At 45.0% G+C, this 22,637-nt stretch overlaps 1 protein-coding gene across 1 annotated transcript in view; it reads left to right on the top strand.

Moving 5' to 3' along the window:
• The first annotated feature begins 5,857 nt into the window (after positions 1-5,857).
• The window catches only part of PRKACB (protein kinase cAMP-activated catalytic subunit beta), a 91,261-nt gene continuing 74,481 nt past the window's right edge, over positions 5,858-22,637 (top strand). Inside the window, exon 1 of the mRNA XM_084852113.1 lies at positions 5,858-6,167. Coding sequence (XP_084708239.1) covers positions 6,122-6,167 — 46 coding nt within the window. The 5' untranslated portion in view covers positions 5,858-6,121. The remainder of the gene's footprint in view (positions 6,168-22,637) is intronic.

Here is a 22,637-nt window from a genome sequence, read left to right as displayed (position 1 = left end):
ATGCATAACAAGCTTTTGTTATGAAAGCTTATGCGTAGGTATTTATTATGCCATAATCAATGTTATGTGCAACAAGACTTTTTGTTGTTTTTTGCTGCAACCAACTATTATGGCTACTGTTGCAATATACAAAAGTAGCACCACTAAAAACATTTTTAAAAAAAACTGCAGCAAACTTCATAGCCACAGATATAAATCATGGCTTTAATTATTTGAAGGCATACCTAAATAAGAAAGTTTGTAATTGGTACTTTAAAAAGCATAAGGAGTGGGCTAGCTGAATTTCTTGTGGTAAGATGTTCAATAACCTGGGCAGTATTACTGTCAGGAGTGTTTCTGAGAGCAGGGAGTGGGATAGTACTTCAGATTCTGAAGAAGAACCACCAGACATGGGGGAGGTGCTTTCCCAGGCTAGTCCAGACATGGCTAGGCAGACTCCTCAGGTTTCAAAGGTCCAGCTGGAGGAGGGTCCCTTTTCACCTCCCCCCCCCCCCCCGTGAGAGATAGCGAACAGGGAGAGGCAAAGTTTGGGGAGTCTGAATTAATAGATGCCAGGTGCAGATGCAGAGCAAAGAGGGAGAAGGGCGGGGTGGAACTTAGATGGTCTACCCAATTGGCCTTGCGTGAACAGCTGCGCCTAGAAACCTCAAGAGAGAGACAGAGACCTCCCCCCACCCCTTCAGTTAGGCTAGTGAGACCACCTTCCTTTCAAACAGCGGGCAACTTCCTTAGCTACCTTTTGAGCCCCTTGGAGGCATTTCCTTCTAGGCTGAGAGTCTATAAGAATTTGCATTTGTATGTCCCTTTGAAGTATAGATTAAAAGCTGCAGACTGAAGCCTCTTGTCTGTGTTTGATTCAGCATTTGAGGTTCAGTGGGGGTGAAAGGAATCCTGACAATTACTGAGAAGGCCTCTTCCTTCTGCCCACTAGCTGTACCTCAGTTGGAGGCAAGACACAGAGCTCCTCTGAATTACAGTGTGTGGGCAGGTTCAGAGGCTTCAGGTAGCCAGCAGGTCCCTACATATTTAGGACTACAAAAGGCCAAGACCCACTATTTGAAGTAGGCCCGGAAACATACTGGCCTATTGTATGAAGTATATACAATATAGGTAACACCAGACCCTCTCAGAGGTCCAGAGAAGCCCAGGCCGCTTCCAGCTTTCAAGGCCTCTAGTCATAATAAAAATTAAAATGACAATTCATGGAAACAAAATGGGTGATACATTTTTAAAACAAATGCTTCTCTAGCCTTTTTCTGTACAAATGCAATAAATATTGAGAGGAAATCCAGGATTCATGCAATGTCATAGCTGATAATTAAGCATGGCAAGCCCAATCAAATGCTCTTGTTCCATAGCTGAACAGTGCTAGTTCTTTACCTGCTTCAATAAGTTGAAGGTGCATTCACCTGAAGCCTCTGGTGCAGGCAAGCTGACAAAAGTATGCAATGCAATTGTGATATTAGGAAACATCCCAGAGTCCAAGCCTGGCTATTTTTTGAAGTAATTCCTTTTGCTTGCAATCCAATGTAATGTTAGTGGAATATATTCGTTTGAGGAAGATAACCTTGTTACTGAGATCCTTTGAGATGCCTTTGTTGTACTGTTGCTGAAATTGTGCAGCTGCAGAAAGTAGATCTTCATTACTCAGTCTGTTGCACTGCCAAAGAAACCCAAAAAGGGTTCAAGTGAATCGCAGTGACTCAAATCGATGTGTAACATCTAATTGAATAGAGTCAATGATGGGAAAGAAGACATTGACCCTCTATGCTGCTTGGCATTGGATATAGTAGGTAAGCTATGATTGGTGGAGAATTCAGATGAAATGCTGTACTACTAATTTTGTATGACTAATTTGGACTCAGTCAGGATCACATCCTAATGTTCATGAATCTGGCACTGATAAGACTTTTCATGTTATCCTTCTCAATATCAAGTATAGCATTTTGTGCTTCAATTACCATATTAGTCTGGTGGATCATTTGTAAGTAGCTTCATCCACAAAGAAGACATCAGAATACATTCAAATGTGTACATGTACTTCTAACAGATTGAAGTTCAGTTCAAGCCTAAGCAGTTTGATTGGGAGATTCAAGCTCTTTTAAAGCCTTTCTCACGGAATTAAATTGCCGAGCAACTGTTTGAATGCTGCCCATTTATGCAGACTATCTAGTTTTAGACATCCCATGCAGTGAAACAGGAAGATGTTGCTTCAGAACTTCCCACCTTTGTGGATTGCTATTGAAGAGACTGTACATTTCCTGAATAGTTCCAAACTAAGTAATTGCCTCCTTGCATAATTCAGCACAGTCAAGACCTACAGGGTTTAGGCAGAATCCTATTGATTGTGCTCTCGATGATCATAAGCCCCTGAACTTGGAGGCTTATGATCATCCTATGCAGGGCAGGAGGAGCAGTGGAGGCATCTTCCCACCCTGTATTTTTCGCTAGATGGGCTTTTTTGCCCATCAAGCAAAGGCATTTCGGAAGGGGAGGGAAGGGGGCTGGCAGAGGCTTAGGATAGCTTGTATCCTGGCCTCTCCAGTCTCCTCCCCTCCCTGCCCACCAAAACACCCTTTCCTTCCTCTCTAAGGTCAAGTTTCCAAACTTGAGGCTAGCTGTGTGTGGCTCTTTCCACACTGGTAGAGAGGCTGGGGGCAGATCTCCAACTCTCCCTTCTGAGGTCAGAGTGCTATCTCCAACCTCAAAGGGAAGACTCTGAATAATCCTATGGCTCCTCAGATGCTGTCTACGGGCCACAGGATTGCTTCCTACATGTGTAGTTTCCACAGCTAAAGCAAATATAGTTTGAATTATTTTGGAGCAGAACTGCTTATACACCTTTGCAATTCCCAGGCATATTAGATCCACTGTCATAGGCTTGACCAATGCAGACTTGAATATCTAACTTAAAAACTTGTACTTAAGCAGCAATCCTCCCCCAACCCATTTTTCTCATGAAATTATCAAACAAAATAAGCCTTTCTTGAGTTGAACATTTGGAGGTGTGTATAATCTTAACATCTCAAATAACCACAGTAGGCTGTTCTGTGTGAGAACAATCTGAAGCAGTAGCAACAATGATGGGAAAATCCTTGGCATTTTGAATCTCATCAAGAATTGTATGAATGACCCATATAAGTCAATAAACTCATTTTGTGTGCATATGGAGATATAATTTTTATTATTATTTTATTTATTGCATTTATACCCTGCCTTTTTTTCCTCTTGCAAGGAACCCAAGGCAGCTTACATTATCCTCCTCCTCTCCATTTTATCCTCACAACAACAACCCTGTGAGGTGGGTTGGGCTGAGAGTCTGACTGGCCCAAAGTCACCCAGTGAGCTTCCATGGCCAAGTGGGGACTAGAACCCGGATCTCCCAGCTCCTAGTCCAGCACTCTTGCCTCTACACCACACTGGCTTTTTGACTCCTGTGATTCTTGGAACATTTAACATGCTCTAATAAATGTGGGTCATGTTTGCTGAGGAACGCAACAATACCTAGAAAGTTTCCATTTGCATGATCACCAATGCATTGACTGGAAGCAAAGAAAGCCAATCCCCATTCACATAGAAAAAGGATGACATTCAGGTTGTGTTCAAAAGGGGTTTTCCCCCCAGTTATTAGTTTATGTAGAGAATTCAGTCAAGAGTTAATTATCAACTCAACTTTCAGTTGCCCTATTTGCTGATTTCCACGCAATCGTGTGACACTGAACTCTCATGTGATGGTATTCAGTCTTTCAACTTCCTCCAGTCTCTGTTGATGCTCCTTCCTGATTGACCACTGATGCATTTGCAGCATTTTGTTCAAAATGAAGTTGAGTGCATAGTACACAGATTGTTTTTTCATTTTTTTCATATTCCAGCATAACCAATTTCTTGTGCAGTTCTCAGCATTTGAAAGAGTTTTTATCAGCAGGCGAGTAGGGAAAGCATAATTCTCATGGAATGTTACTTGGAATTTCAAAACAACTAATCTGAAGAAAAGATTGCATTTGGGCAACATTGCTCTGGTCCATAATTCCAATGTCGGTCACAGTCAAAACTGTAATACTCATGAATTAGTTTTCTGCGTAAAATCCACATCTTCCTGTTGCATTTCTTGATTGTACACAGAGTCTTCTGCTGCATCTGTTACTGTTGGAACATCTCCTTGATTACACTCCTCATGTTCAGGTATTGGCAATAAAATATCACCTGTAGCAGTTCTGGAGTTTTCAGGATCTACAGCATCGTTTGTTGGTATATCATAAACACAGATATGGGTAGACAGAGGGATAATGTCCAAAACTTTCAAATGTGTCTCATCACTGTACAAGATTATTCTCACAAATTTTCACCTTGAATCTGAGCCTATAGACTACAATATCCTGTAGATCTTGGCCAAGCTGCCAAGCTAGGGCTCAACCAACCAACCAACCAACCACTCACCTCTTTTGGCTAGCATATGAAGATAATGAAGAATTCTTACACATAAATAGTTCCTTAGTCAACTAAGGGTGCAATCCTATGCATGTTTAGACAGAGAAAAGGCCTACAACTCCCAGCACTCCCCAGCCAGCTGTGCATAAAAACAAGTTGCAAAATTATCAAATGTCCCCAGATTAGTAAGTGTCCAAATTTGAGAGCCCCTTTGAGCTTAAGGCCCAGGCCAAATAGTGCTGCTAGCCTGCCCTCTGATTGGCCCTGGGTATCACATGATCATGAAAACAGACTCGTCAGCCCTCTGGCAGAGACATTTTGCACCTACTGAAGTTTCCAGTCACTTCTCAAAAGTAACCCTAGACAGTGTACATTTCCCTAGTCGAACATGAAAGAAACCAAAGAACATGTAACTGTAGCAAGATCCATCTTCACTAGAAAAGGCCACAGTTTCCAGAGTTTATTATTAGTTTATTGCAGCAAAACCAACAAAGGGTCATGCCACACCTTAAAGACAAACACATTTATTCTGGAATAAGCTTCCATGGAAAGGTCACGGTGTACCAGCTGTGGTGGGAGCAAGGCCGAATCCAGCAAGGCTTCCAGTCTACTGCTCCTTAAGCAGGAGTGCAACCCCATCCAGATCCAGCTGAGCACCTATTCCCAGATTGGCCATACGTCCAACCAAGATCTTCTGTCTTCTCTGGATTATGTCTCAGTTCCTTTTGCCCGCATCCAGTCTTTCCCTAATCGGAGCGTAGAAACTGGAGGGCACAGGATTGCAGCCAGGCAACCCAAGCCCACGCCTGTTAACTCAAGAGGTTCCACTGAAGTCCACGGGATTTCCTCCCAAGCAAGTGCGCGCGTAAGATTGCAGCTGTGCCGTCCGACCCTTAGCCGTGCTTGGCTTGGTCAGAGGTCTCAACGCGCTGAATGGGTGTTCAGCCCGTTTACTTGCTCCCAAGTAAACGGGCCGAGAAGATCGGCAGCCTGGCTCACAGCGCGCGCCCTGCACGTTTACTCCGAAGTAAGCCCCACAGAGCGCAACGGGACTTGCTGCCGAGTAAGCACGGACGAGCAGGGCCCCGGCCCCAGCTCGCGCGAACGCACGGCACCCCTCGGCAGGTGGCGGCGACTATTCCCAATTCATTAGCTCAGAGCGAGAGGGCGGCTGTCATCTTGTGCGTAAGCGGCGCGGCGGCAGGATTCCCAGCGGGTGTGGGGCGGGCGCTCGCCCGCCGCGTAAAATAATAATAAAGAGAATTCGTCAGCTCTGGACGCGCAGCCAGGGGGAACCGTCTCCTCCGCTCTCCCGAGGCGGCCCAGGCGCGCCAGGCCGCGCCGGAGGGCTTCGGCGAGCCTTCGGCAGCGGCGAGGAGGCGACGACGGGGAAGGAGGCGCTTCGGCGGCCGTCATTTCCGCCGTGTGTGAGCTGGGGAGGGAGGAGGGCAGGCAAGTAAGCAAAGAAGAGCGCTCGCCATCGCCGCCGGTCTCCCGAAGACCCCAGAGCAGGGAGGAAGGAGCGAGAGGCAGGGGCGCCGAGCGCCGAGGGGACGGGAGGCGCCGGCCGGCCTGCCCGCTCGCTCGCTCGCGCGCGCCGCCCGGCCCGGCTCGACACGCAGACGGGATTCCTGCCCTTCCCCGCTGGACGGACGGAGCACCCCGACCTGCCGCCGCTCGCCCCGGCCCGGCCATGGGGAACGCAGCTACCGCCAAGAAGGGCAACGAGATCGAGAGCGGTGAGTGAGGCAGCGCGCGGGCGCGAAAGCAACCCCTTGGCTCCCGGGAGGGAAGAAAGGAAGGCAGCCCGCCCGCCTGCCCGCCTGCCTCTCCCCTCTCCAAGGTGCACCGGGACGGCCAATGGCAGGCCCTGCGGCCTAGCCCGGCGGGCTGCGGCACTGACAGCCCCCCTCTTTCTTCCTGGCCCGGTAGCCGAGGGCTGAGCGCCCGCCGGCCCCTTCTGCCTTTGCGGGGCCTGCTCCGGGCGGGGGCGTGGGGCACGGCTGTTCCCCCTCCCGCCCCAGGGCTCATAAGTAAGCGGGTCAACTCGTCCCCGCCGGGCAGCCGCGGAGAGCGGACGGGCAGCTCAGCTGCCCCCGCCAGCCGCGCCGTGCCCCTCACTAGGCTGACAGCTCTTCCAGCCGCTTCCCCCAGCCCGGCCTTTTCCGAAGCGCGTCCTCTGCTTAGGTCAGGCGGTCCCACTGGAGAAGGGAATGAACTGAAAGCAGGGGAGGCTCCCACCCCGTTGCTTTCCTTTTTCTAAACTCTTTCTCGGCGCTGTTGGAATAAGGTTTATTTCACCACCTTGGTGTCAAGGGAAAGCTCTGCGAGAGGGCAAGAGCAGAGCTGCATAGTGATGTAAAATGTGCTGTGACTTGGTTGGTACATGTGTGTTTCCTCCTCTCCCTCCCCTTCCACAGAAAACTCCCTAACCTTTTCCCGTTATCGTGTTCGCTGCTGTGATAGAAACAGTTATTCACAGCTTCTGCAACTTATGGACAACTTCCAGCATGTTAATCGTGTGAAAGAGTGTGCATAAAAGGCATTCTCTCTCGGCAAAAAGGAAGTGTTGAGAATTAATTCTTATCTCATAACAGAGACGTTGAAACGCTGGTAGGCTAAAAGTTTGTGGCATGGGATCTTGGTAAGCTATGTGAGGCTGGTATTCAAGTGAATGTGGGTGCGCCAAAGATCATTCATTTGTTATTAGACAGATTTCCAATTGCTAATACGACTTCTTTACATTTGGACCAGTTTAAGTATCAGAGGCAAGCATGCTTAAAGGGATGCATACAATTTTTTTCCCATGTGATTTTGAAAATAACTTATTTATTGCTTGCATTGATATATTAACCTTCTGCCAAGGTCCTTACAAAGTCTAAAAAGGAGTTGTATCCATTGTTAGTCCTACTTAGCGTAGGCCCATTGAAATGAATGGGGCTTAAGTTAGTCATGACTTACTTGTTCCATTTATTTCAAGGGGTCTACTTTAAGTAGGTCTAACCTTGAATGCAACCCAAAGTGTTTTATCCTAATTTGTTTAGCATGCAATCCTATGAATGATTAGACAGAAATAAGTACTACAAGTCCTAGCATCCCACAGCCAGCCATGCTGTCTGGGAAATGCTGGGAGTTGTAGGGCTTTTTTCTGTCTAAACATGCATAGGATTGTCCCTTTAGTATTCGTTTAGCATTTGCACTAGATGAGAATTGTAGTATTTAAGTTCCAAACATTTTTGAGATTGGTAACAATATTTACTTTTGTAGTTAATTTAGGCAAACATTTTACTTCACAATAAAGGTTGTTATGGTTTCAGAGAACAATAGACTTTATTCTGAAGAAACTATGTATCTGGTCAAAAAAACCAAAGTATTTGAGTAATAAAGGCATATTTATACCAATTTTTTTTAAAAAAAATCCTGAGAGAATATGTGTTTAACAGCACAGTCCTGTGTATGTCCACTTAGAAGTAAGCCCCATTGAGTTCAACTGGATTTAGTCCAGAATAAGTGTGTATAGGATTGCAACCTTAGTCCTGTGTTACAGGACTTGAGCACCTTACTATGCTTGATTTCAGTGGGGCTTAAGTTGAGACCACCAAACAGCAGCATCCTCAGAGGTTGATTTACTGCTGTAACACTATGTAGACATGGGGTGGGAGAAAAGTACCTTGAGGGACCGTTATGAAAACGCCATGCTACAATTCCTGTCTAGAGAATGGACCATGTTGATCCCATGCAAACAGGCACAGTTTTGGTGGGTGTCTGCTACACTGAATTGGTGTGGGCCTTACATTTGAAAAACCCTCTGGCTTTAATTCTCCACCCTGAGAGGAGTGACTCCTCTTAGGGCTCTAGTATAACCTTTCTTCCCTGTCATGCTGCCTCTTGTGTGTGGTGCATCAATAATGTCTCTGGTGAACTGTGGTGCAGCAGGTGATTAATTTCAAGCTAAGGGTTTTACCTTATCCAGCCATTTATTCTTGTTCAGGCCCCTGTGCACAGTTCTGCCCCTGCTGAGGGCAGCCTGCAGGCTGGGGGGCTAGGAGAGAACAGGCTATGAATACTTTAAGGCAGGGGCAGGCAGAAGGTAGATCAGGATCTATTAGTAGATTTCTGGGAGATTTGCAGTAGATCAGCAAGGATTATCTGCCCACTTCTGCTCTCAGGCAGCCTTATCCAACCAGGTGCTCTCCAGATGTGTTGAACTTCACTTCTCATCATCCCCAGCCAGCTTGGCCAGCTCCTCAACACTTCTGATAGGCTTGGTTTTGGTGCTTGTTCTTTTATAGGGTTCTGGCATTTTGAATGCAAAATTAAGGCATTGATAGTATAGTATATGAAGTCTCAAGGAAGAAGGTCCCTAAATGCCTTTCGTGGAACTGCAGACTAGAAGTGTGTGTGTATGTCAGAGCTGAGAGGACTGAGGAGAAAATTTAGGACTGAAACAGTGAGTGGGACAAATCTGTGTGCGGTTTACAGGCTTTGAAACATAGGCTCACTCTGCCATATGATGCAGTGACTCTTAATTGCAAGTTGTAGTGTTATAGAGCTACTCAACCTAGTTAAAGGACCACACTTAAGGATTTTTGTTATAAGCTTACGCTGCATATGTTAGAAAGCATAAGAGTTTTGAATATGTTCTGTAAACAGTGACAGCAGAATCATCTCTGATGACTTTGAAGGGGTTTATTAAGGTTGATAATCATGCCTTTGATATATTAATTGGCTTCTGCTGAAAGCAATGATTGTATGGACCAAGAGTGTGCTGCAATACCTGAAAGACAATGAAGGGTAACCTGGCTTGTACTGTAGTTTATATTTTGTACAGATAGTGTTTTAGAGCTTTTACTGTTAGCTGTGTTCAATGCAGATGATAATATGATTCATACGTAGTAGTAAAATTTCATCTAACATGTCTTGTGTGTTGCTGAACTGTCAACTACCAGTAGGGCATTTAGTATAGCTTTGGAGCTAATTAGTGATATTGGTAGTAGTAGATGAATTAAATGCACCCCCCTTATTTTTAATACAGTACCACACAGGGATGTACATTCTATGCTGTATAAAGTAATGTCAGTGACATTTTGAAAGCATTAAGGATTGATTTAACAAGGAAATGTATCCCAAAGTGGGACTGGCAGCCTGTATCTGAACACAGTTCTACTTACATTCAATTGATAGGTTGAGATTTGACTTCTACATAAGTCTGTTTAGGATTGCGGCATCAACCTACTTCACCTCTTCTAACAATGTGGCCTTTACCTTTCCATTGAGGTCCATGATATCTTGGGTTAAAGTGGAAATTACATTTATATATAGTGGTGAAAGGCTGAACTGTGCCTCAGTGAATATTTGAGAGAGAGAGGTGTCCCCTAATGAATTAGAGTTGTCATTGGGCATGTTCAGACATGCAGTGGGAGGGGGTGGTTACACTGGGCCGGTTATTGAAATCATTACGTGCGGGCCCGCCAGACAATCCCGGGACCACACAGCACTACGTGGTTCTGCTAACCACCCTCCTCCAAAGTTACCTGCCAGTTGTCTTGATGTGGTTAGCACACATCCCATCATCCTCCGCACTATAAATGAATTCCTGGCGGCTGCTCCAGTGTCTGAAATGGCTGTGTGACCATAGAGAAAGTCCACAGCAGCAAGAGCATCGCTGGCAGTGGCGGACAGTCTAGCTGGTGGACTCTATGGTTACGGTTTGGAAGTCCTCTGGAGCCCATTTTAACCACCGGGGAGCCCGCTAGACAACACGGTAAGCCACCCCAGGGCCACATAACTCTGTTGCAGGGGGGTGGCTAGCCGGGGTGGCTTACTAACCACAACAAATGTGGTTTTCTCTGCCCACATGACATGCTAAGCCACCATGGTTAGCAAAAAAAGCCTAACCATCATAGCTTCACATTACATGTGAACAGGCCATTGTATTTAAAATTCGGGATGCTTAAAAAGAGAGAAAGAGAGAGATACTTACTTGGTAAATGAATTAAAATATAGACTCATAATATTGAGATAAAAAACGATATATTTTGTTCAAGGAGACACGTTTCGTACTCTAGGATTGTTTTCTTGATGCACACAATTACATTGTAGAAGTTGGGCCAAATATATGCTGTTCACTTCACATATTTATGTGAAATAGAAATTATATATAAGGACAAAGCTGCGGGGTGGGGGCAGAATGAAATCATAGTGGGCAAAGGGAGGGAGTCAAATGCAGGAGCAGTTCTATCCCTCCATGTGCCCTTCTGTTCCCCACCTATTTGGCTGTCTCCTGAAAACTAGAGGTAGGGCAGGAAGTGTCTTTAAGATATAACATAGCAAGCCAGTCTGCCTACAATGGTTTCTCAAGCTGGTACTTTAGGAAGCCTGGGCAGTGCGATCTGGAAGTCATTTTTCTTCCAGGTAGCTGGAGAAGGCAGCCAAAGACATCCCATGAGAGGAGGCCAGGTGCTTCAGGTCCCAGTTCAAAAACCTAGGACCTGAAGCACAGGTTTTTGAACTGGTCTATAAACCACTGGTAGCCCACGAACTCTATTCAGATAATCCATAGAAACTGTAGAGAATATCTGTACTTGACTCTGCACTTGTTGTATTTTTGATGACAGATTGAGGCCAATTTCACTAGGGCCAGATCACTGAACAGACTAACCAAGCCTTGGCCTAAGGTCTTTGATCTTCATCATAAGGCACTGGTACAGTCTTTATGAGCCTTTTTGGTTGAGTGTTTGGAGGGTGGGCTTGCACGTTTCTGAGAAATCTCATCTGGCTTATAACATTGATGAATATGCGTTGATAGTGATGGGTGGACATTATTGGCTTGCTATTGTAATCTTCCCACCACAGGACTGTTGGCATATGGAGCTGCAAATGTGACTGAGTTACGTAGCCAAACCGATGACTATATTCTATATTTCACAACTGAGAATTTGCATAGTTCCTGAAAAACTGGCACTTTACTTACTCCAATTGTTAGCCTTGTAACACCTTGGAATATACTTAAAGCAGTTTATAATGGTGAATGTTTGTTCTCTGAGAACAAGCCCCAAAGAGTAGCTTGATATACCAATAGATGGCCTTCTACAACCTTACCTTCAAAGCCACAGCCTTACTCCACCCCACCTTTCTATCCTTACTTTCTGATACATCTATGCCCAGTACTTTGGTCCCCCAACTCTAGTGCCATTAGTAATCCAAATATTCTAATTCAGCCTTCCCCAACCTGGTGCCCTCCACATATGTTGGACTAAAACTCCTATTAGCCTCGGCTAGCGTAGCATATGGTTGGATGATGAGATCTGTAGTCCAAAACATGTGGAGGGCACCAGATTGTGGAAGGCTGTCTTTAAAAAAAAAAATCTACCTCTTCTTCCTTGCTTCACCCTATGACTGGGACTGCTATGAAGACTTTGCTTAGCTCATCCTCCAACTAAAAACAACTCTTGTGCTCACATGTTCTGTCTTCGCCCCTTCCCTCATGGCCTGGCTTCAGCACTTCTGTCATGGTTTATAAACCACAGTGTCCTACTAGATCAAGCCTGCTAGATCAAGCATGGCTGGCTGGGGAATGCTGGGAGTTGTAGGATTTTTTTCTGTCTAAACCTGCATAGGATTGCACCCTTAATCTCCGTTTACAAACTGAGATATGAAACAAGGGTTAGATCCTGGTTTTTTATATCCTGGTTAATAAGCAGAGATCAAACAACATTTCCTGATTCCGCTGTAATGGGAAACGGTGGCTTAACGAACCGTGTCAAGTGAGGGCAGGGGGAGTAGTGAGTGTTAGTGCATTATACTTATTGGTCTGATAAACCATAGCTTATTAGAATGAGGTCATAACTTCTGAACCAGGCCTTTGTGTGCTTGTTTTTGGCTTGCGCTGTAAAGCAGGCTTGTAAATAGCCATGCGCCTGGACCATAAGTTATCTCCAGGGAACCAAACTGAGAAGCTTTAAAAAATGATTTTCTTTCTTTTTAGGACAGAGGAGTATAAACAGGCTAGTACTTTTTCCCTGTGGGCTAGTGATGTATTTTAAAAAGCTGCTGTAACTGAAGATGCTATATAAATGGGATTTTTAAAATGTTAAGCTTGTAAATAACCACTTGCCTGGTTGCGTCTGGTAACAATCTCCTTCAGGTGACCAGGAAACATTTTGTTAATTGGAAAATGGCATTTGTTCCTACCACCAGCCCAGCTGTTGATGATTTCACAAATGATTAACATCATATTTATGAGTAAAGAGGCTAGTAAAAACTTTTGGGGGTAATAATATTTTGCAAGGCTGTTCTGTGTCCAGAAATAAAAGCACAGTTGAAACTAGCAAGAAGAAATCTTACTTTTTTAAAAAAAGCATGAACTACTTTACAATCTATTCCCAGGTTAGGCCAAGACTGTACCCCAGATTGTTGAATTGGGGAAAGGCACCTAAGAGACTTCAGTTAAACAGAACGTTAACTAAAACACATTTACTTAGAAGTAAACATATTGATTTCAGTGAAAGACAGTTAGTTGTAGAAAGTATAGTTCACAATGGAAATGAACAAATTACAATATGATAAAATATTATATTAAAGGATAAGTGTATATAACTACTAAATACAATGAACATTATATTCAGTACTGAAGTTATATCAGTTCAGACTCATGCCCATGAACTCTGCTAGATCAGGAAATCTAGGTGTTACTGAATGCAGGTGCTTTTTTGGCCTTTGGTAATCTTTCTGCACATCTGCACTTCTGAACTTCTAACAACATAGGAACCAAGAGTGTCAGATTTAAATGCATTAACATGGCATCTGCAGAAACCAGGTGCAAGTGGTTCTTAGGATATATATTTCTGTAACCTAGAAGTCTTCCATGCTTCAGATGCATTCAATTAATTGTATTTATTTAAAATGTATCCTGCATTTCTGCCAAAAATGGTGCCTGAGGTGGCTAACAATAATAAAATACAGATTGAAAACAAAATGTTAATTAAAACAAAACATTTAAAACATAACAATTAAAACACACAATGAAAAACACAGGAATAAGAGAAATAAACAGCATCCAACCCATTCAAACCCTCTTCAGCAACAGACAAGCTTACATGCCAACAACCTGCCTGAATAAAAACAACTTTGCCTGCTGGAGGAAGGACAGTGGAGCAGGGGCTAACCTGGCCTCCTTTGGCAGGGAGTTCCAGAGCCTAGAAGTGGCCACCTCTCTTGCATCCCCACCAAATGTAGGGATGTACGAAAGTCACTTACCTTTTCGCAGGGGTGCTTCACGGTGGGGGGGAGGCGCTTCGCTTCTCCCCCCGAAGTTCAGGCGAGGGGGGGGAGCCATCCCGCCTTGCCCGGCCGAAATTCAGGCCGGGGGGGGGGGAGGCTTCCCACCTCGCCCGGCCGAAATTCAGGCCAGGGAGAAGAGCCCCATCTCCCCGGCCGCGAAACAAAGTGTAAAAAAAAAAACAAAACCCCGTGATAGGCTACGTAACAATTAACGTAGCCTGTCACGGCTAGATTTCCAAAGTCAGACGTGATAGGCTACGTTAATCGTTACGTAGCCTATCACGGGTGACTTTGAAAAAAGAAAAAAAAAGCGCGTACGCAAATGGCGGCGGCCTATGGGCGCCGCCATTTGCGTTCCTTATTTGGTCCCAGTAGTCTACGTAAAGATTTACGTAGACTACACCGTAGTCTACGTAAATCTTTATGTAGACTACTGGGACCAAATAAGAAATGCAAATGGCGGCGCCCCTAGGCCGCCGCCATTTGCGTACGCACTTTTTTTTTTTTCCCAAAGTCACCCGTGATAGGCTACATAACGATTTACGTAGCCTATCACGGCTGACTTTGGAAATCTAGCCGTGATAGGCTACGTTAATCGTTACAGAGCCTATCACGGGGTTTGTTTGTTTTTTTACACTTTGTAATGGCGGCGGCAGCAGCCGGTTGGAAGACCGGCTGCCGCCCCCGATGAAAGGCCGACGAACCACTGCCGGGACCCGCTGCCGGGAGGGACATTCGCCAAAGGTAAGTCCAATCCCAGGGGGGGGGTGGCAGAGAATTTCACCGCCAATTTCGGGGGGCCGAATGCATTGGCGCTCGGCCCCCCGAAGATTCGGGGAGAAATTCTCCGCCATCCCTAACCCAATGTGCCTCCATTGGTGATGGGATTGAGAGAAGGACCTTCCCCGAACATTGGAAGACCCAGGCAGACTCATATGGGAGAAGACAGTCTTTCAGGTAGCCTTGTCCAAAGTCATATAGGGCATTATAGATCATAACCACCACTTTGAATTGTGCCCGGAAACAGCCAGTGAAGCTGTTGTCACAGGGGAGGCATGTTTCCTGTAATGAGCCCCAATCAACATTCTGGACCAGCTGAAATTTCTGAACAGTTTGAAAGGCAGCCCCATGTAGAGTACATTAGAGTAGTCCAAACAGGATGTAACTAATAAGGCATGTGTGACCATGGCGAGATCAGACATCAGTAGGAACGGGTGCAATTGGCACACTAACCTCAGCTGTGCCAACATATTCCTGGCCACTGCTGAAACCTGGGCACCCTGAATTACAAACCTAAGTCTTCGAAGGAAGTGTAACCCCATCCAGCACAGGTTGAATCCCTCTTCCCTGATCTGCCTTTATTCCATGCCATTGATTTTGTGATGGTGTCTTAGACTCAGGTCCTTCAAATACTTATGCATTTGTGTGCCTATTTACCTCAGTGGGACAGTCTGATCACAAACTCTTACTGTGCACATAACCCTGGGATGGGGAGAAATCAAATGCCTAGGATGTAGCAGCAAATACCTTGGTATGCATGATTCTAAGACTTTTCCAGACTTAGTTGTAGCATTGTTCTTGTATTACTCTTGGCTGCAGTTAAATGTGGGGGCCAGAAATGAAAACAGTATTCTACCACTGAACTATTTCTGGATACTTACTTCAGGACACCTCCATCTTGGCAAAGATCTATGAGTTACCTCCTGTGCAGTATGTATGTCTCTCTCCTCCGTTGATTGTGTGTGGACAATACTGGAATAAGCATGTTCTAAAGGCAATTACACGAAACCATGTGATTGCACAAGCATATTTTAAGGCTGACACGGCTAAATCTCTTAATGGTCATATTGCTCACGTGTTACTTTATGCCAGCCTTCCCCAGCCTGGTGAAGTTTTGGACTTCATCTCCTATTAATGCCAGCGGTCAGGAATGCTGAGTGTTGTAGTCCCAAACATCTGGGGGGTACCAGATTGGGGAAGTCTGCTCTATGTCTTTCCCAAACTTTTGGATGTTTGGACTACTTTATTTTATTTCTACAGTTATTACCCTAACTATCAGACATTCACTCAAGGTGATTTTCAGCATAGTTAAAACATTAATATGCTGCATAATGGAAGCTTAGTCAATGGGGCTGTTCACGTAACACACTGCTGTTGAACTGTGGGTTGTTGGTTGAATCGTAGGTTAGCATGTTGTCTGAACCCAGGACATTTTCTACCGGATGTTAACCATGCAGTGTGGCTTGTTAACCACCCGGAACAACCCAACAGCAAACCATGGGTTCTCAAGGTGGCTTGTTGGAGAAAAATAAGCCACACTGTATGGTTAACAAGCCACCTTGCAGAAAATGTCCTGGGTTCAGACAACACGTTAACACATGGTTCAACAAACAGCCTACAGTTCAACAACAACCCACACTCAACCACTGAGTGTGGGTTAGCATGTTGTGTGAACAGCCCCAGTGTTTATGTTGAAATGAATGGGCCCTTCAAGGCAGTGTGTTTAGGTTTCAGATGTAAGATTCCATGAAACTTCTCCTTGCCACTGGCCATATTTTGGATGGAAGTCATAATCTACAAAAGGAATGGGGAATCTCTTTTCTGGCAAGGGCCACATTCCCTCAGGGGTAATCTGTTGGGGGCTGCATGTCTTTGGTGGGTGGGGCCAGACCCTTTTCTTTTTCTCTAGCTTTCTTTGTCACCCTCCCTTTTTTTCTTCTTCCTTCCCTCCTTCCCTAGCAAGCTTCTGTGAAAGGGATGGAATGCTCTTGCAGAGGGCTTCTGAAACTTGGCTGAGGCCCATGGGCAGTCCTTGGCTGCAAATTGCTCACCCGGGTCTACAATAAAGCTATTGGATGCAGAAACTGACTTGAGCACCTGGTAGGAGCTGTGCAGAAAGATTTGCCCTGGGTTATGTGTACTAAATAGTCTGTGATTCATACAGTCATATAATTCATGCTGAGCAATCAAATATTATGTGAGCTTTCACATTCGTTCTTCTAAAACTACATTATTTACAAAGAAATATCACCCAGTGTATCTGGGCTCAAGACATTGTGTGTGGTGAACTATACTGAAGCCTCTGTAGCCAGCAGAAAATGTACACAAACTACTGCAGCTATTATGAGTCCTTTAGTCTCCATTGCATACTAGGAAGTGTACAAGAATACCTAACGGTACTAGTCGGTTAGCTTGTACTCCAGAGATGTATAATTTACACATGTGTGCCCATACACCAAATTACCTTTCGCTTTGAATGTAATTACACACCATCACGTTCAAATTCTGTCTTGTTAAACTAATGTTATTTATCGTGTCTAGCTTTTAAAAGACAACTTTAAATAGAATAAAGGTTCTTAGGGTTGTCTGTGCTGCTGCATTCCTGTTGATCTTGATTCCATCTGATTTTTAATCCATCAGATGCACCCCGTAGTGTCTAAGCCAGTCAGGAATTGTGTAGCCCCTGAGTCACATACAGCACAGTACCCAGATATAGTACTCAGTTGATCTGGATTTAAAAAGAATTAAAGGAGTAGGGACCCTTTTTCCCATTGAGGGCTGAGTTCCTTTGGAGAAATCTGCCAGGGGTTGAATGCTGGTGGTGGGCAGGACTAGAGCCACCACATATACCAACCTTCTCCAACCAGGTGCCTTCCTGGTAATCTGTAACATGTAGTCTGTCTACATCTGTCTGTCTATCTATTTGTTATGAGGTGGTCTAAAAATATAATACTTTTTTCCCTCCCGCCTCTGATTCCAGTAAAAACCAACTCCTCCCCACACATGCTGCTCAGGGAACATCTGAACAGTGGAGAAGAGGAGGCTGCAGAACAGCAGGACTCAGTTGCTACACCTCATTTCTCCCATTGCTCAGCTGATTGGTGGGAAGGGATTCTGTGGATCACATAAAACTAGGCAGTAGGCTCCATCCAGTCCATGGGATCACTACTCCTGGAATAAGCAAGACTGTTTCAATTTACACTAAAGCAGAGTGGGGACAGAAATCTCACAGTAAACCTGGAGAATCTGTCTTAATAGCTATTTACTTTTGTCCTTTTCCTGTTCCAATGTGTTTGTTCCTCCCCTGTTCCTACACTTTGAAAATAAGATGTGTGTAACCATAGGAATATTATCTTCAAGTTAGAATTTTGTGTATTTTACTCCTTGTACAATTGATTTATTAAATATATTTCCTAGCCACATTTCAAGTCCCTGATCTTCCAAAGGTGGTTATTGTTGTTGTTGTTGTTCAGTCGTTCAGTCGTGTCCGACTCTTGGTGACCCCATGGACTATAGCACGCCAGGCCTTCCTGTCCTGCGCTCTCTCCCAGAGTGTGATCAAGTTCATATTCATTGCATCGGTGATGCTATCTAGCCATCTCATCCTCTGCCGTCCCCTTCTCCTTTTGCCTTCAGTCTTTCCCAGCATCAGGGTCTTTTCCAGAGAGTTTTCTCTTCGCATTAGGTGGCCAAAGTATTGGAGCTTCAGCTTCAGTATCTGTCCTTCCAATGAGCATTCAGGGTTGATTTCCTTTAGGATGGACTGATTTGACCTCCTTGCAGTCCAGGGGACTCGTAAGAGTCTTCTCCAGCACCACAGTTCGAAAGCATCGATTCTTCGGCGCTCAGCCTTCCGTATAGTCCAGCTCTCACAGCCATACATTACTACTGGGAAAACCATAGCTTTGATTAGACGGACCTTTGTCGGCAAGGTGATGTCTCTGCTTCTTACTATGCTGTCTAGGTTTGCCATAGCTTTGCACCCAAGGAGCAAGCATCTTTTAATTTCATGGCTACAGTCACTGTCTGCGGTGATCTTGGAGCCCAAGAAAGTAAAATCTGTCACTGCTTCCATTTCTTCCCCTTCTATATGCCAGGAAGTGATGGGGCCAGATGCCATGATCTTCATTTTTTTAATGTTGAGTTTCAAACCAGCTTTTGTACTCTCCTCTTTCACCCTCAACAAGAGGCTCTTTAGATCCTCTTCGCTTTCTGCCATTAGGGTGGTATCGTCTGCATATCAGAGGTTGTTGATAATTCTCCCGGCAATCTTAATTCCGACTTGTGATTCATCCAACCCGGCATTTCTCATGATGTACTCTGCATATAAGTTAAATAAGCAGGGTGACAATATGCAGCCTTGTCGTACTCCTTTCCCAATTTTGAACCACTCGGTTGTTCCATGTCTGGTTCTTACTGTTGCTTCTTGACCCTGGTACAGGTTTCTCAGGAGACAGGTAAGGTGGTCTGGTACACCCATCACTTTAAGAATTTGCCACAGTTTGTTGTGATCCACACAAAGGCTTTAGCGTAGTCAATGAAGCAGAAATAGACGTTTTTCTGGAATTCTCTTGCTTTCTCCATGATCCAGCGAATGTTGGCGATTTGATCTCTAGTTCCTCTGCCTCTTCGAAACCCCGCTTGTACTTCTGGTAGTTCTCGGTTCGCATACTGCTGAAGCCTAGCTTGTAGAATTTTAAGCATCACCTTGCTGGCATGTGAAATGAGCGCAATTGTGCGGTAGTTTGAACACTCTTTGGCATTGCCCTTCTTTGGAATTGGAATGTAAACTGACCTTTTCCAGTCTTGCGGCCATTGTTGAGTGTTCCAAATTTGTTGGCATATTGAGTGCAGCACTTTAACAGCATCATCTTTTAGGATTTTAAATAGCTCAGCTGGAATACTGTCATCTCCGCTAGCTTTGTTGTTAGTCATGCTTCCTAAGGCCCACTTGACTTCACTCTCTAGGATGTCGGGCTCAAGTTCAGTGACTGCACTATCATGGCTATCAGGGACATTAAGATCTTTCCTGTATAGTTCTTCTGTGTATTCTTTCCACCTCTTCTTAATCTCATCTGCTTCTGATAGGTCCCTGACTTCTTTGTCCTTTATCATGCCCGTCTTTGCACAAAACGTTCCCTTGAGATCTCCAGTTTTCTTGAAGAGATCTCTAGTCTTTCCCATTCCGTTGTTTTCCTCGATTTCTTTGCATTGTTCATTTAAGAAGGCCTTCTTGTCTCTCCTTGCGATTCTCTGGAACTCTGCATTCAGTTGGATATATCTTCCCCTTTCTCCCTTGCTTTTCGCTTCCCTTCTTTCCTCAGCTACTTGTAAAGCCTCATCAGACAGCCACTTGGCTTTCTTGCTTTTCTTTTTCTTTGGGATGGATTTCGTTGCTGCCTCCTGAACAATGTTACGGACCTCCATCCATAGTTCCTCAGGCGCTCTGTCTATCAGGTCTGATCCCTTAAATCTGTTCCTTACCTCCACTGTATGTTCATAAGGGATATGATTGAGGTCACACCTGAATGGTTTAGTGGTTTTCCCCATGTTCTTCAATTTAAGCCGAAATTTTGCAACAAGAAGCTCATGATCTGAGCCACAGTCAGCTCCAGGTCTTGTTTTGACTGACTGTATAGAGCTTCTCCATCTTTGGCTGCAAAGAACATAATCAATCTGATTTCTATATTGACCATCTGGTGATGTCCATGTGTAGAGTCGTCTCTTGTGCTGTTGGAAAAGAGTGTTTGCTATGATCAGCGTCTTCTCTTGGCAAAACTCTATTAGCTTTTGTCCTGCTTCATTTTGTACACCAAGGCCATGCTTGCCTGTTATCCCGGTGATTTCTTGACTTCCTACTTTAGCATTCCAATCCCCTTTGATGAAGAGGACATCTTTTTTTGGTGTTAGTTCTAGAAGGTGTTGTAGGTCTTCATAGTGTAGCAGCCATATCAGGGGTCAGACTAAGTAGCCTCATGCAGTCTCATGCTTCATGTTCTTGCTGAGCTCTTTCTCCCTTGAATATATTGTTGTAAGCTGACGAGACACAGGAATTCCTTATCTTGTCAAAGGTCATACAGTTGTATATCTTGTTCTCTGCTGTTCTCTTCTGTTCTCTCCTTATCATGGCTACCCTATAACCCAGTTCTTGTATTATAAACAATAGTGCTAAGAGAAGAAATGTTAAGGATTGCAACCCCATGCGGGAGGGGGAGGAGGAGCCGTTTCATATGTGTCACAATGTCTATAAAACCAATGTGCTAATGTAAATCGGGGCTTCTGGCTCTTTGGAAACGATTCCAGCCTTAAGCCCGCGCGTTAAATAAAGAATCTCTTTTTCCTTCACTCCGTGGTCTCTCTGACTCTGGGTTCTGCAACATAAATGGTGCCGTGACTCGGATGTGGCAGGCTCTGAGCCAGACAGGTGGCAGTTGCCTGCTCTTGATCGCCGCACCGGGAAGACGAGCTCGGCGCATGCCTCCCTTTCTTGGCGCCACCGACCTTTTTGTCGAGTGAATGGGAGAAAGCCTGCACCGGGATCGCCCAAACGGCAGCGAGCAGCAAGAGAACCTTGGGAAGCGGAGGAAGGAACTTGAGCCCTGCCTGTATCGCAGCTGCAATTGAGTTGAAACCCACATTGGAAGCCTTCAGGAGAAAGGCAAGTATATGGGAAAAAGAGGGCCCCGCCTTTAGGGAGAAAGGCCACTGGGCAGAAAAAAAGAGGGCCCCGCCTTATGAAGAAGGTCAGTGTTGGTGGTATACGTATACAAAAGAACCTACTCCTTGCGGGTAGAAGGGGGGCCTGATCACACCCCCGAGTGGGCGCCAGTACCTAGCACGCCAGTACTCAGTAGGAAGCTGAGGAAGCTGGGGAAGCCGTTTTCCGCTCTGGTAAAAAGTGGGAAAAGTGGGTGGCAGGGACATATGGATGTAGTGGAGAGATTGATGATTGTGTGAGTGGCTACTGCGGTTTCTGACGCATACCGTTGACCGTCCGGGTGCCCAGGCCAGTAGCAAAGTGCGTGGTGTGAAAAATCCTCTTGTGTCGGCCAGTGAGACCCCTTACTCACTGACCAATTCCCATTCCCTAATTGTGTCTGTCTTCAATTTAAGAGGGAGGCTATGGGTGGTGGGGGAAGCAAACCTTGCACCCCCTTGAGATGTATGTCAAACAAAGAAGGAAAAAGGTTTTTTTAAAAAGATTCAGAATAGAGAGAGAAAACAGCAAAAAGCTCAAGGTCGAGCTGAGAGGAAAAAAAACAAGATCTGAGGCTGTTAATTAGAAAAATGTTGCAGGACAGTCTGGCTTTTAACAAAGCGTGGGAGCGTGAGAGTATGAGGCCAAAGAAGTAGCTGTTAGCCTAGCGCGCCGAGAGAGGGGGGGCAGGAAAATTGCCCACAACGTTCTGAGTTGTGCAACATCATCACCTCGCCTAATTGAGATGAAATCCCTAAGAAATGGAAACTGAAAATGAAGACCCAGAAGATGAAGGCAAAATAGAAAATAAAGGTGAAGAATCAGCCCCCAGAGCACAGGCTAGACCCCTCTTCGAGTGAAAAGTGTGCCATAAGACTGTCCCAAAGCAGAATGAAGCGGAAAGACCACGTTGAAGATCTCTGTCAAGGTAACCGTGTTTAGCTTTGAACTGTGTTAAAATTGCATAGAGCCTGTAGCTACTGACCATCAGCTATATGATTTCTGAAGAGCGTAACCATTAAGCTTTTGCCGTGGGATTCCCTGCAATGAAGAAATCTCACTGATTTGAGTGTCCAGTGTTACACTGCCTAAGTGTGTGTGCTAAAGAGACCGAGAAACCAGACAGCATGTTCCTGGCCAAGCCAAAATCACGCTACTGCCATGCTCCTGGAAGCTGCAATAAACTGTGTAAGCTGGGAGACCCAACCTGATTGAGAAGAAAAGAAGATATTGGAGCAACTGTCTTAAAAAACAATGAGATCTGTGTAGCTGGCTGGCTGACGCTGTCAGTGATGTTACAACTTTAAATTAAGACTGTTTTCCTGTTTGAGACCCCAGCGAAGAAAGCTGAACCGAGTTATTTGTTGCCCGTGCCAAAGCAAGAATTTGGCTGCCCTGTACCTCATCGTGTCCTGTTTTAAGCTTGGGATTTACAAATACAAACATGAGA

The sequence above is a fragment of the Heloderma suspectum genome, chromosome 4 (assembly GCF_057233095.1).
Source record: "Heloderma suspectum isolate Gila_16-S chromosome 4, 16-S_ref, whole genome shotgun sequence".
Classification (NCBI taxonomy): domain Eukaryota; kingdom Metazoa; phylum Chordata; class Lepidosauria; order Squamata; family Helodermatidae; genus Heloderma; species Heloderma suspectum.
The sequence above is the reverse complement of the archived record's forward strand: the minus strand, read 5'-3'. Positions and strand labels throughout refer to the sequence as shown.